Source organism: Oncorhynchus kisutch, linkage group LG10, assembly GCF_002021735.2.
Source record: "Oncorhynchus kisutch isolate 150728-3 linkage group LG10, Okis_V2, whole genome shotgun sequence".
NCBI lineage: Eukaryota > Metazoa > Chordata > Actinopteri > Salmoniformes > Salmonidae > Oncorhynchus > Oncorhynchus kisutch.
The window spans coordinates 7,952,245-7,964,314 of NC_034183.2; the positions used below are offsets into that span (position 1 = coordinate 7,952,245).

General features: G+C 41.3%; 1 protein-coding gene across 1 annotated transcript; it reads left to right on the forward strand.

The window, feature by feature from the left end:
• Nucleotides 1–2,598: 2,598 nt before the first annotated feature.
• LOC109897690 (eukaryotic translation initiation factor 3 subunit J-A) lies at nt 2,599–11,012 on the forward strand. Its single transcript, XM_031833002.1, has 8 exons — nt 2,599–2,847; nt 2,972–3,069; nt 7,274–7,328; nt 7,420–7,514; nt 8,336–8,534; nt 9,684–9,845; nt 9,988–10,061; nt 10,351–11,012. The coding sequence occupies exons 1-8, from the start codon at nt 2,826–2,828 to the stop codon at nt 10,483–10,485; spliced, it is 840 nt and encodes a 279-aa protein (XP_031688862.1). The 5' UTR covers nt 2,599–2,825; the 3' UTR covers nt 10,486–11,012.
• The last annotated feature ends 1,058 nt before the right edge of the window (nt 11,013–12,070 follow it).

Genomic DNA, 12,070 nt, shown 5'->3' on the forward strand with positions numbered 1-12,070 from the left:
TTTTTATCCAATTCAAGCTCAACCTCTTCCTCCTCCTCTCTCTTCAACCTCCTCTGCCTCTCTTTTTCACCCATTCCTCCTCCGTAATCCAAGTATACATCTCCTTATGATAATACTGCACTTCTCCTTCCATACATTTCGTTCTTGCCCTCTCAAGGGATGCCATTCCTCGCTCGCTCCAGCCCTCCACCTCCACAAGTGTGCATTGCACACACTTCAAACCAAAGTCCAGCTAGCTAAGTCACACATCGAGGAGGGTTTCTCGCTGTAATAAAGCCTTTTGTGGGGGAAAAACTCATTCTGATTGGCTAGGCTTGGCTCCCAGTGGGTGGGCCTATGCCCTCCAGGCCCATCCATGGCTGTGCCCGGGTCATGTGAAATCCATAGATTAGGGCCTAATGAATTGACTGATTTCCTTTTATATAAACTGAAACGGTCAAATCATTGAAATTGTTGCATGTTGCATTTGTATTTTTATTTGGTGTCAGAGCAAGGTGTCAGAAAGGGTGGCGTCACCGAATGAAACACCACAAACCAGCTCTTCACAGTCCTCAAGTCCAGAACAGACTATGGGAGGCACACAGTACTACATAGAGCCATGACTACATGGAACTCTATTCCACAGTACTACATAGAGCCATGACTACATGGAACTCTATTCCACAGTACTACGTAGAGCCATGACTACATGGAACTCTATTCCACAGTACTACATAGAGCCATGACTACATGGAACTCTATTCCACAGTACTACGTAGAGCCATGACTACATGGAACTCTATTCCACAGTACTACGTAGAGCCATGACTACATGGAACTCTATTCCACAGTACTACATAGAGCCATGACTACATGGAACTCTATTCCACAGTACTACATAGAGCCATGACTACATGGAACTCTATTCCACATCAAGTAACTGACGCAAGTAGTAAAATAAACAATTAAAAAATATTTAAAAACACCTGATGGAACAGCGGGGACTGTGAAGCAAGACAAACATTGGCACAGACACATGATAACATACCCACTATACACATGGATTTAGTACTGTAGATATGTGGTGTAGTAGGGGCCTGAGGGCACACAGTGTGTTGTAGATATGTGGTGGAGTAGGGGCCTGAGGGCACACAATGTGTTGTGAAATCTGTGAATGTATTGTAATGTTTTTAAAATCGTATAAATTCCCTTAATTTTGATGGACCCCAGGAAGAGTAGCTGCTGCTTCAGCATCAGCTAATGGGGATCCATAATAAATACAAACTAGCCTAGCTAGCCATTTCACACTGGTTACGCATACACACCAGCAGTGGTGGAAAAAGTATCCAATTGTCATACCTGAGTAAAAGTAAAGATAGCTTAATAGAAAATGACTCAGGTAAAAGTAAAAGTCTCCCAGTGAAATACTACTTGCGTAAATTGTCAGATATTTTTTACTTTTTTAAATCTATTTTTTTTTTTACACGATAGCCAACACTTAGATATAATTTACAAATGAAGCATTTGTGTTTAGTGAGTCCGCCAGATCAGAGGCAGTAGAGATGACCAGGGATGTTCTCTGTTTAGTGAGTCCGCCAGATCAGAGGCAGTAGAGATGACCAGGGATGTTCTCTTGATAAATGTGTGAATTGAACCATTTTCCTGTCCTGCTAAGCATTCAAAATATAGCAAGTACTTTTGGGTGTCAGGGAAAATGTATGGAGTAAGAAGTATATTATTTTCTTTAGGAATGTAGTGAAGTAAATGTTGTCAAATATAAAAATAGCAAAGTACAGATACCAAAAAAACAACGAATTAAGTGGTACCTTAATGTATTTTTACATCACTGCACACCATACAATTTAAATGAACTTGGCCATGTCAACCGGTAATGTGTAGCCTACTACAATATCCTGCTATTCAAAACACTGAACTGAACAAACTACAAGCATCCTCATTTGCAGTGGCAGAAAAAAGTACTCAAATCTCATACTTGAGTAAAAGTAAAGATACCTTAATAGAAAATGACTCAAGTAAAAGTGAAAGTCACCCAGTAAAATACTACTTGAGTAAAAGTCTACAAGTATTTAGTTTTAAATATACTTAAGTATCAAAAGTAAAAGTATAAATCATTTAAATAGTAAATGTAGATGCTAAAATATACTTAAGTCTCAAAAGGAAACGTGTGAATATTTTTTTTTTTAACTCCTTATATTAAGCAAACCAGAAGGCACAATTATCTTGTATTTTTATTTATTTATGGATAGCCAGGGTCACACTCCAACACTCAGACATAATTTAAAAACAAAGCACGTGTTTAGTGAGTCCGTCAGATCAGAGGCAGAAGGGATGACCAGGGATGTTCTCTTGATACGTGTGTGAATTGGACCATTTTCCTGTCAAAATGTAACCAGAATTTTTGTGTCAGAGAAAATGTATGGAGTAAAAATTATACAATTTTCTTTAGGAATGTGGTGAAGTAAACATAAAAGTTGTCAAAAAATATAAATAGTAAAGTACAGATACCCCCCAAAACACTACTTAAGTAGTACTTTAAATTATTTTTACTTAAGTACTTTACACCACTGCTAATTGGTGACATCTATATTCAATGGTCTAAAAATTACTATTTTTATGGATATTCTGAAATGATATAACTGACATTATGTTTTGGCTTGAACGAATGATGCTATGTTGCCACTAAATATGGGAAAGCAATGACTGAAGAATAATAATGGGAGCATGACGGCGCACATCGGTGTGTGCATCATTCTCTCTCGGAACCAAAGAGCCAGTCACCGATTGTACACCCACGGAATTCGTTCTGATCAGATACACAGGCAAATATGGCGGAGGGAGATTCATGGGGTAAGAATCCAATCCACTTGTGTGGGAATAGAGCATTCTTCAAGTTTACCGAAACATTGCCAATTAAAAATACAAGAGATGATAGTTGACATTTGGAACATGTGTATTTTTGTTGTTGTATTAGATGCTGACACTTTCGATCCGGACGAGCCCGCAATCGGGGCCAAGAAGGCTGTTGTGGCAGACAAATGGGAAGGCGAGGATGAGGATGAGGATATCAAGGTAACGATAGCAGGCTAACGTTAGCTAGCAACCACATACACCGTAGTTGATTTCAAGAGCATCTAATCACCTCTTCGCATCCTAAACTAGATCAGTACATATGATGATAGCAGTGTTAACTACCTAACAGTGGCTATCTAACCAAAGTTAGCCTAAAGTGACAAGTCAGGAGTAGGACAGACTCGGAAAAAGTGTCCAGAACATTCGGCCTGTCATGCCAAATAGTGTTCCCCCCTCTGCGTCACAATGACATTCGAGAAGCTATTCGCTTCCGTTGCTATATCAACGGCGTGATGAGAGAATCCAGGTCTGGGCAACTCCAGTCCTCTAGGATGGGGCCTGATTGGTGTCACACTTTTGCGCCAGCCCCAGCTAACACACCTAACTCCAATAATTAACTAATCATGATCTTTAGTTTAAAAAAACATGCAATTAGTTTAAATCAGGTGTGTTTGCTAGGGGGGGGTGACGCCAATCAGGCCAGAGGACTGGTATTGCCCAGGCCTGAGCTAATGTGTAGAATTTTGGAGAGCATTCCGGCCAAAATGACTTTATTTTCATCCCTACTTTGTAAACAAAGCTTATTTAATGAAAACATTACTTTGAACTACTTTTGGGTACCTTAACATTTCAACAACATTAAAAGTATACGGTACTTTCGAAATAGCAAAGAACAACAATACAATACCATTATACAGCTATAGACTGAAATAAATAAATATAGGCTAACATCAAGACAAACAATACAATACCATTATACAGCTATAGACTGAAATAAATAAATATAGGCTAACATCAACACAAACAATACAATACCATTATACAGCTATAGACTGAAATAAATAAATATAGGCTAACATCAACACAAACAATACAATACCATTATACAGCTATAGACTGAAATAAATAAATATAGGCTAACATCAATACAATACCATTTAGTTGAAAAAACAGAAGTATGAATGACATGTACATAATATGATTGGGGGGATGGTCATGGCAGAAGTAGGGCATGGGTTTTATCTCAGTTCTGGTGTGTGGGACAGAGGAGAGGTGGATGCTACAGGTTGTTCTGCCGGTCACTTTCCCTCGACAGGCAGCCAGTCTCAGGAGGTGGACTTGAAGAGGGAGATTGTAATCCAGGCACAGCTGTTCTCTTCGCTCTTGGAGTGTTTACAGTGCTAGTGTATGTAGTGCATCTCACTGTGTCCAGGATGATATGTCGAGCACAGGTCCCTTAGCAGATTACATTATACAACATGACATTAACAGTAGCTGTAGGTAATTGTAATGAAAAGTGGGATCTTGGAGGGTGGTTGATCATGGAGGACATCATGGGGACCCAGGTCTGGGGAAGGTAGGTGTCTCAGAGCATGGCAGAACCCCTAGAGGACATCATGGGGTTCCAGGTCTGGGGAAGGTAGGTGTCTCAGAGCATGGCAGAACCCCTAGAGGACATCATGGGGACCCAGGTCTGGGGAAGGTAGGTGTCTCAGAGCATGGCAGAACCCCTAGAGGACATCATGGGGTTCCAGGTCTGGGGAAGGTAGGTGTCTCAGAGCATGGCAGAACCCCTAGAGGACATCATGGGGACCCAGGTCTGGGGAAGGGATATGGTAGGTGTCTCAGAGCATGGCAGAACCCCTAGAGGACATCATGGGGACCCAGGTCTGGGGAAGGTAGGTGTCTCAGAGCATGGCAGAACCCCTAGAGGACATCAGGTGGGTCCAGGTCTGGGGATGGGATATGGTATGTGTCTCAGAGCATGGCAGAACCCCTAGAGGACATCATGGGGACCCAGGTCTGGGGAAGGTAGGTGTCTCAGAGCATGGCAGAACCCCTAGAGGACATCATGGGGACCCAGGTCTGGGGAAGGTAGGTGTCTCAGAGCATGGCAGAACCCCTAGAGGACATCATGGGGACCCAGGTCTGGGGAAGGTAGGTGTCTCAGAGCATGGCAGAACCCCTAGAGGACATCATGGGGACCCAGGTCTGGGGAAGGGATACGGTAGGTGTCTCAGACTGGGTTGACCTGTCGTCCATAATAAATGACTGGTGTGACCTCGACCCGTCATCCGCTAATATATGAATACCACAAACTGGCAGCCCATGTTAATAACCCACTAACACCGTGTCTATGTCTCATTGTTCTATCTGTGTCAATAGGGGGGGGACTCTATTTGGCATGACAGGCCCGCTGACTTTGTTGCTCTACTTTTGGATGACAGCTGTTAGCTAGCTAGCCACCCACCCTAGGATGACAGCTGTTAGCTAGCTAGCCACCCACCCTAGGATGACAGCTGTTAGCTAGCCACCCTAGGATGACAGCTGTTAGCTAGCTAGCCCCACAACCTAGGATGACAGCTGTTAGCCACCCACCCTAGGATGACAGCTGTTAGCTAGCTAGCCCCACACCCTAGGATGACAGCTGTTAGCTAGCTAGCCACCCACCCTAGGATGACAGCTGTTAGCTAGCCACCCTAGGATGACAGCTGTTAGCTAGCTAGCCACCCACCCTAGGATGACAGCTGTTAGCCACCCACCCTAGGATGACAGCTGTTAGCTAGCTAGCCCCACACCCTAGGATGACAGCTGTTAGCCAGCTATGCACTATTGGTCTGCTAATGATTAGCTACATCTGTCTGTCATTCTGTTGCTAGTTTAGAAGCTATCTAGTTATGTAATTTAGCTGTCAGGAATAAGCACCGTATGTGACACCTGTTACTGAGGTTCACGTCACACCAAGTAGGCAAGTTGAGAACAAGTTCTCATTTAAAAAAATGTTTAAACCTTTATTTAACGAGGCAAGTCAGTTTAGAACAAATTCTTATTTTCAATGACGGCCTAGGAACAGTGGGTTAACTGCCTGTTCAGGGGCAGAACGACAGATTTGTACCGTGTCAGCTCGGGGGTTTGAACTTGCAACCTTCCGGTTACTAGTCCAACAAGCTAACCACTAGGCTACCCTGCTGCCTGACAAAGATAAAGCAAAGCAGTGAGACACAAACAACAACAGAGAGTTACACATGGAATAAACAAGCTTACAGTCAATGAAACAATAGGGAAAAAAAGAAAGTGTACAGTGTGTGCAGTGTGTACAGTGTGTGCAAATGGTGTGAGGAGGTAAGGCAATGAACAGGCCGTAGTAGCGGAGTAATTACAATTTAGCAAATTAACACCGGAGTGATAAATGAGCAGATGATGATGTGCAAGTAGTGATACTTGTGTGCAAAAGAGCAGAAAAGTAAATAGAAACAAAATGGGGATGAGGTAGGTAGATTAGTGTCCTGGTAAGAAAAAAGAGAAGGAAGCCGTATGTGTGAGTGCCTTGTGAATTTTGATTTACTGTACTGGTTAACATCAGTAGATAGCCCAAATGGTGCTAGCATATCAGTCTGATTTAATCAATAACAAAATGAGTTGGTATATACGTCCTGACTGCAAAATCGTGTAAATGTTAGTTACAAGCCAGAAGGTTGTCGCTGGTTACAAGCACCACAGGAGTCGCTGGTGCGCGATGAGACAAGGATATCCCTACCGGCCAAACCCTCCCTAACCCGGACGACGCTAGGCCAATTGTGCGTCGCCCCACGGACCTCCCGGTCGCGGCCGGTTGCGACAGAGCCTGGGCGCGAACCCAGAGTCTCTGGTGGCACAGCTGGCGCTGCAGTACAGCGCCCTTAACCACTGCAGTATTTGTTTACCCAACTTTTTTGAGCATCAGTACTGAAGTTGACATTTTCTATCAACTGTCAGAATGCTCAAAACCATGTAAACACCGACTGACTTCAGTTTTACTATGCGTGCATCTCGTACACACGTGTGTTTGCGCATGACCGAAGGCACGTGCACGGTGTTTACTAATCATTTAACTTTCAGTTTAAACTTCAACACTCTTAAAAAGTTGGTTTAACAATACTTTCCTATGGATATTCTGTCTCAAATTGACCATGCGGAAGTACTAACCGAAAGAGTAAGTTCAAATGTAATTTTATTCAACATTCCTTGCTTGTAAGGAACTTTTTTTTTACATGATTTTGCAGTCATTCGGTTTCAGACTGCGTTTCAGACTACATTTACCAATGGTGAACAATGAATACGCTAAATAGTGATGGCTTTGGTTGTAACTAAAAGCTAGATCCATGACTGGACGCAACATTCTGAAGCATACATCCATTTCCATAACCCTGTGTTCTCTTTGTAGGATAACTGGGATGATGAAGAGGAGGAATTGAAGAACGCAGAAGAGAAAAAAGCAGGTATTTAAACCGCATGACTTGAACCAGTGAGTTCCTATTATATTAATACAAGTTCAAAATAAGTCATATATTCTTTTCCGTTTTCTTGTAGCAGAGACAAAACGTTCAGAAAAGAAGAAATTAGCGGAAAAAATCAAAGAAAAAGAAAGTTTACAACGAAAAAAACAAGAAGAGTTGAGAAAGAGGGTAAGTGCCTTGCATACTGGGATTTCTGCTTGTCGTTGCTATGGAGTACATGATAGTAGCCACGGTAACCAATCCAGCTACTGCGACTGCTGGTTTGCTTCTCAAAATTCAGCAGAAACTTGACCTTTGCTTCCATAAATATTAGCAAATTTGGGATGCCTTGATGATTTTAATTGTCTTTATCATTTGGATTGGGTACAAATTATTACACTGTACATCCGGTATTCCCAGAGACCAAAAAAATAGTGTTTTCCTCAAATCCTCCCAAAGGGCTTCACTGTGTGTGTGTGTGTGTGTGTGTGTATGTATATATATATATATATATATATATATATATATATATATATATATATATATATATATATATATATATATACACTGAATATACAAAACATTAAGGACACCTGCTCTTTCCATGACATAGACTGACTAGGTGAATCCAGGTGAAAGCTATGATCCCTTGTTGATGTCACAGGTTAAAGAAGGATTTTTAAGCCTTGACCATTGAGCCATGGATTGTGTGCCATTCAGAGGGTGAATGGGCAAGACAAAATATTTAAGTGCCTTTGAACATGGTATGGTAGTAGATACCAGGAGCACCGTTTTGTGTCAAGAACTGCAACGCTGCTGGTTGTTTCATGCTGAACAGTTTCCCGTGTGTATCAAGAATCGTCCACCACCCAAGGGACGTGCGCAACTTAGTATTAGGAAGGTGTCCTTAATGTTTTGTACACTCAGTGTATAGCCTAAAGTGTCCATGACGGACAAGTCATTGTCTGCTGGATTTGAAAGTATACTATTTCTAATTTATTGCTTGGTAGTTAGAGGAATCTAATGAGACAGAACTCACACCAGAGGAGGAGCTAGCAGAGAAACTACAGGAAGAGAAAAAGGAACTCACACCAGAGGAGGAGCTAGCAGAGAAACTACAGGAAGAGGAAACGGAACTCACACCAGAGGAAGAGCTAGCAGAGAAACTACAGGAAGAGACTGGTCTTCTACTGGCTCAGGATGCTTTTGGTAAGAGATCAGGGCCAGGTTTCCCAAAAGCATCTTAAGGCTAAGTTCATGATTTGAACCATAGATCCTATAGTTCCAATGATGAATTTAGCCTTAAGATGACTTTGGGAAACTGGTCCCAGTATTACAGGAAAAGGAAAAGTTTGGCCTTGTCTCTTTTTATATAAAACCTGTTTGTCTGTTTTATATCATATCCCCGAGCTGACAAGGTAGAAATCTGTCGTTCTGCCCCTGAACAAGGCAGTTAACCCACTGTTCCCCTGTAGGCCGTCATTGAAAATAAGAATTTGTTCTTAACAGTCTTGCCTAGTTAAATAAAGGTCAAATAAAAAATCTAATTTCCGTTAGACATCCCAAATATTTTTTGCACCATTGCTTTTGTCGAATTGACCTGGGTCAATGGAAACCTGCCTAGTGTCTGGTGGAAAGCAGATTGAACCTTGTTTTCCTCTAGGATTTTGCCTGTGCTTAGCTCCATTTTTTTTTAAGCATTGTGTTATATTGGATTTGCCCCAAACATAAGACTGTGTTCAGGACAAAAAGTTCATTGCTTTGACAATTCTTTTGCATTATTACTTTAGTGCCTTGTTGCAAACAGGATACATGTTTAGGAATATTTTTATTCTGTACAGGCTTCCTTCTTTTCACTCTGTCAATTAGGTTAGTATTGTGGGGTAACTACAATGTTGTTGATCCATCCTCAGTTTTCTCCTATCACAGCCATTAAACTCTAACTGTTTTAAAGTCACCATTTGCCTCATGGTGAAATCCCTGAGCAGTTTCCTTCCTCTCTGGCAACTGAGTTAGGAAGGATACCTGTATATTTGTAGTGACACACCATCCAAAGTGTAATAAATATTTGTAAACATTTTGAAAAACATGATTTCACTTTGACATGGAGGTATCTGTTTTAAATTCTTGCTGTAACACAACAAAATATGGGAAAAGTCAGGGGGTGTGAATATTTTAGAGTTGACAGGTTACACATTCCAGATCCATAAAAATCTTTACAGAGAATCTGTGATTAAAACCAGCCATTTTGCTAGAAGTATAAAGTGTTTTTAGTTTTTTTACATTGTCAACACAAGTTGTCAGTGGAAAATTTTAATATCATAGTGTTGAAATATTATTTCTTTCTTCCCAAATCAGGTGTCGTCAACAATGTAAAAGGAATTGACGCCGTAAGCCCCTCTTCTAAAGATGACTTTACAGATTTTGAAAAGTTGCTAAAAGACAAGATAACACCTTTTGAGAGTTCCATACACTATTCCGGTTTCCTAGAGTCCTTGTTTCGAGACCTCTGTCTCTCATGTGAGTATTCATTTAATAATCCATTGTAATAATATACATTTAGAAATTAACCAATGTTATTAGTCAATCATATCAACTGTCAGTGGTACTGTATTATATGAAATATATATATTTTTTGAACTGTGCACCTCTTATGTTACAGTGGAGGTAGAAGACCTAAAAAAGGTCAGCAACTCCCTTACAGTATTACTAAGTGAGAAACAGAAACAGGAAAAGGTAGGTGGTCTTTTCAAATGACAGAAAAGTACACTTTTATCTCCAGTATACATGGTTTACGTTGGTTTGTAATCAGTCTTATCCGGGTCCTGTTCATTAGGCATCAAACAGAAGAAAACGGACTGGAACAGTGAAAGAGCTACTACTAATTTGTCTTCTTCTTTTTTTTCTCCATTGCAAAATGTTTTGTAACGTTTTCTATTGCTTGCCCTAATGAACACGACCCTCATTAAATTTGTATTTCTGTGATATAAGTCAATGCTAATCATCCGCTCTTTATTTCCAACAGCAGCTGAATAAAGGAAAGAAGAAAAAGAAAGGTGTGGTTGCTGCCGGAGGGATGAAGGCCAAGATGAAGGATGACCTAGCGGACTACGGAGAGTTCGATGGAGGTTACGCACAAGACTACGAGGACTTCATGTGACACCAACCGACTGCTGAGTCTCAAACGGCGACCTGTTCAAGTAGTGCCCTTATATTGGGGACATCCACTGTCCTTCCCATTCCCTCTCAGCTCTGCTCGATTCATCCACCTCGGAGCATGACCTATGACCTATTCTGCTGCCCAAAGCCATCCAATGAAAACCACCCTTGTGTTGCCCGCTGCACACAAAGAAGATTCTGTAAGAAGTGTTGAATGGTTTGACGAAGAACACGAACATCTGATCTCGATATGTTTTTTTTTTCTCTCCTCGTTAGGATTCCTTCGACGACTCCTCGAAACTGATCAATAAGACAAGAAACTGATCAATAAGACAAGAAACTGATCCTTGAGTTCTCTCCACTGTAAGAATATTCCAAAATGTTTTACCAGCATACTTCGTTTTTTCCAAATCTACAATGAATTCAATTTTATCTTTAAAATAAACGTGTCAACAAAATGAATTGTTACTGTTTGACGACTGAAAGTAGAAGGAAAATAAATGTGGTATTCTATGCAAATGAGATTGACTATATTTGTCTCCAGTATCATTCAATGTTATATGTATTTTAATGGCTACTGACGTTCCATAATATAAGCTACATTTATTTTATTGTGAAGAATGTAGATCTTCAAATGTCAGTTTGCTTATCCCATATTCCACTATATTTATCCTTGAGTAGAGATCACATCGACTGCGTTTACACCGTCAGTCCAATTCTGATATTGTTTTAACTAATTTGTCTTTTGAGCAATCAGAACAGATTTGATGTGAAAATATCTGATGTGATTGGTCAAAAGACCAATTTGGTGGGAAAACATCAGAATTGGGCTGCCTGTGTTAATGCAACAATGGTATTTGCAGGAGAAAATGTCCAAATAAGACCTGGAGCATAAAATCACTTGAGAAAAGCCACATTGCTATGAAAATGTTGGGTACATACTCAGGAATATGTTTGCGTACTTACAGTGCATTCGGAAAGTATTCGGACCCCTTGACTTTCTCCACATTTTTCAAATCAACACCATTATCCCAGAAACCTTAGACCCACTCCAATTTGCTTACCGCCCAAACAGATCCACAGATGATACAATCTCTATTGCACTCCACACTGCCCTTTCCCTGGACAAAAGGAACACTTATGTGAGAATGCTATTCATTGGCTACAGCTCAGCGTTCAACACCATAGTACCCTCAAAGCTCATCACTAAGCTAAGGATCCTGGGACTAAACACCTCCCTCTGCAACTGGATCCTGGACTTCCTGACGGGCCGCCCCCAGGTGGTGAGGGTAGGTAGCAACACATCTGCCACGCTGATCCTCAACACTGGAGCTCCCCAGGGGTGCGTGCTCAGTCCCCTCCTGTACTCCCTGTTCACCCAAGACTGCATGGCTAGGCACGACTCCAACACCATCATTAAGTTTGCAGACAACACAACAGTGGTAGGCCTGATCACCGACAACGACGAGGCAGCCTATAGGGAGGAGGTCCGAGACCTGGCTGTGTGGTGCCAGGACAACAACCTATCCCTCAACGTAACCAAGACTAAGAAGATGATTGTGGACTACAGGAAAAGGAGGACCGAG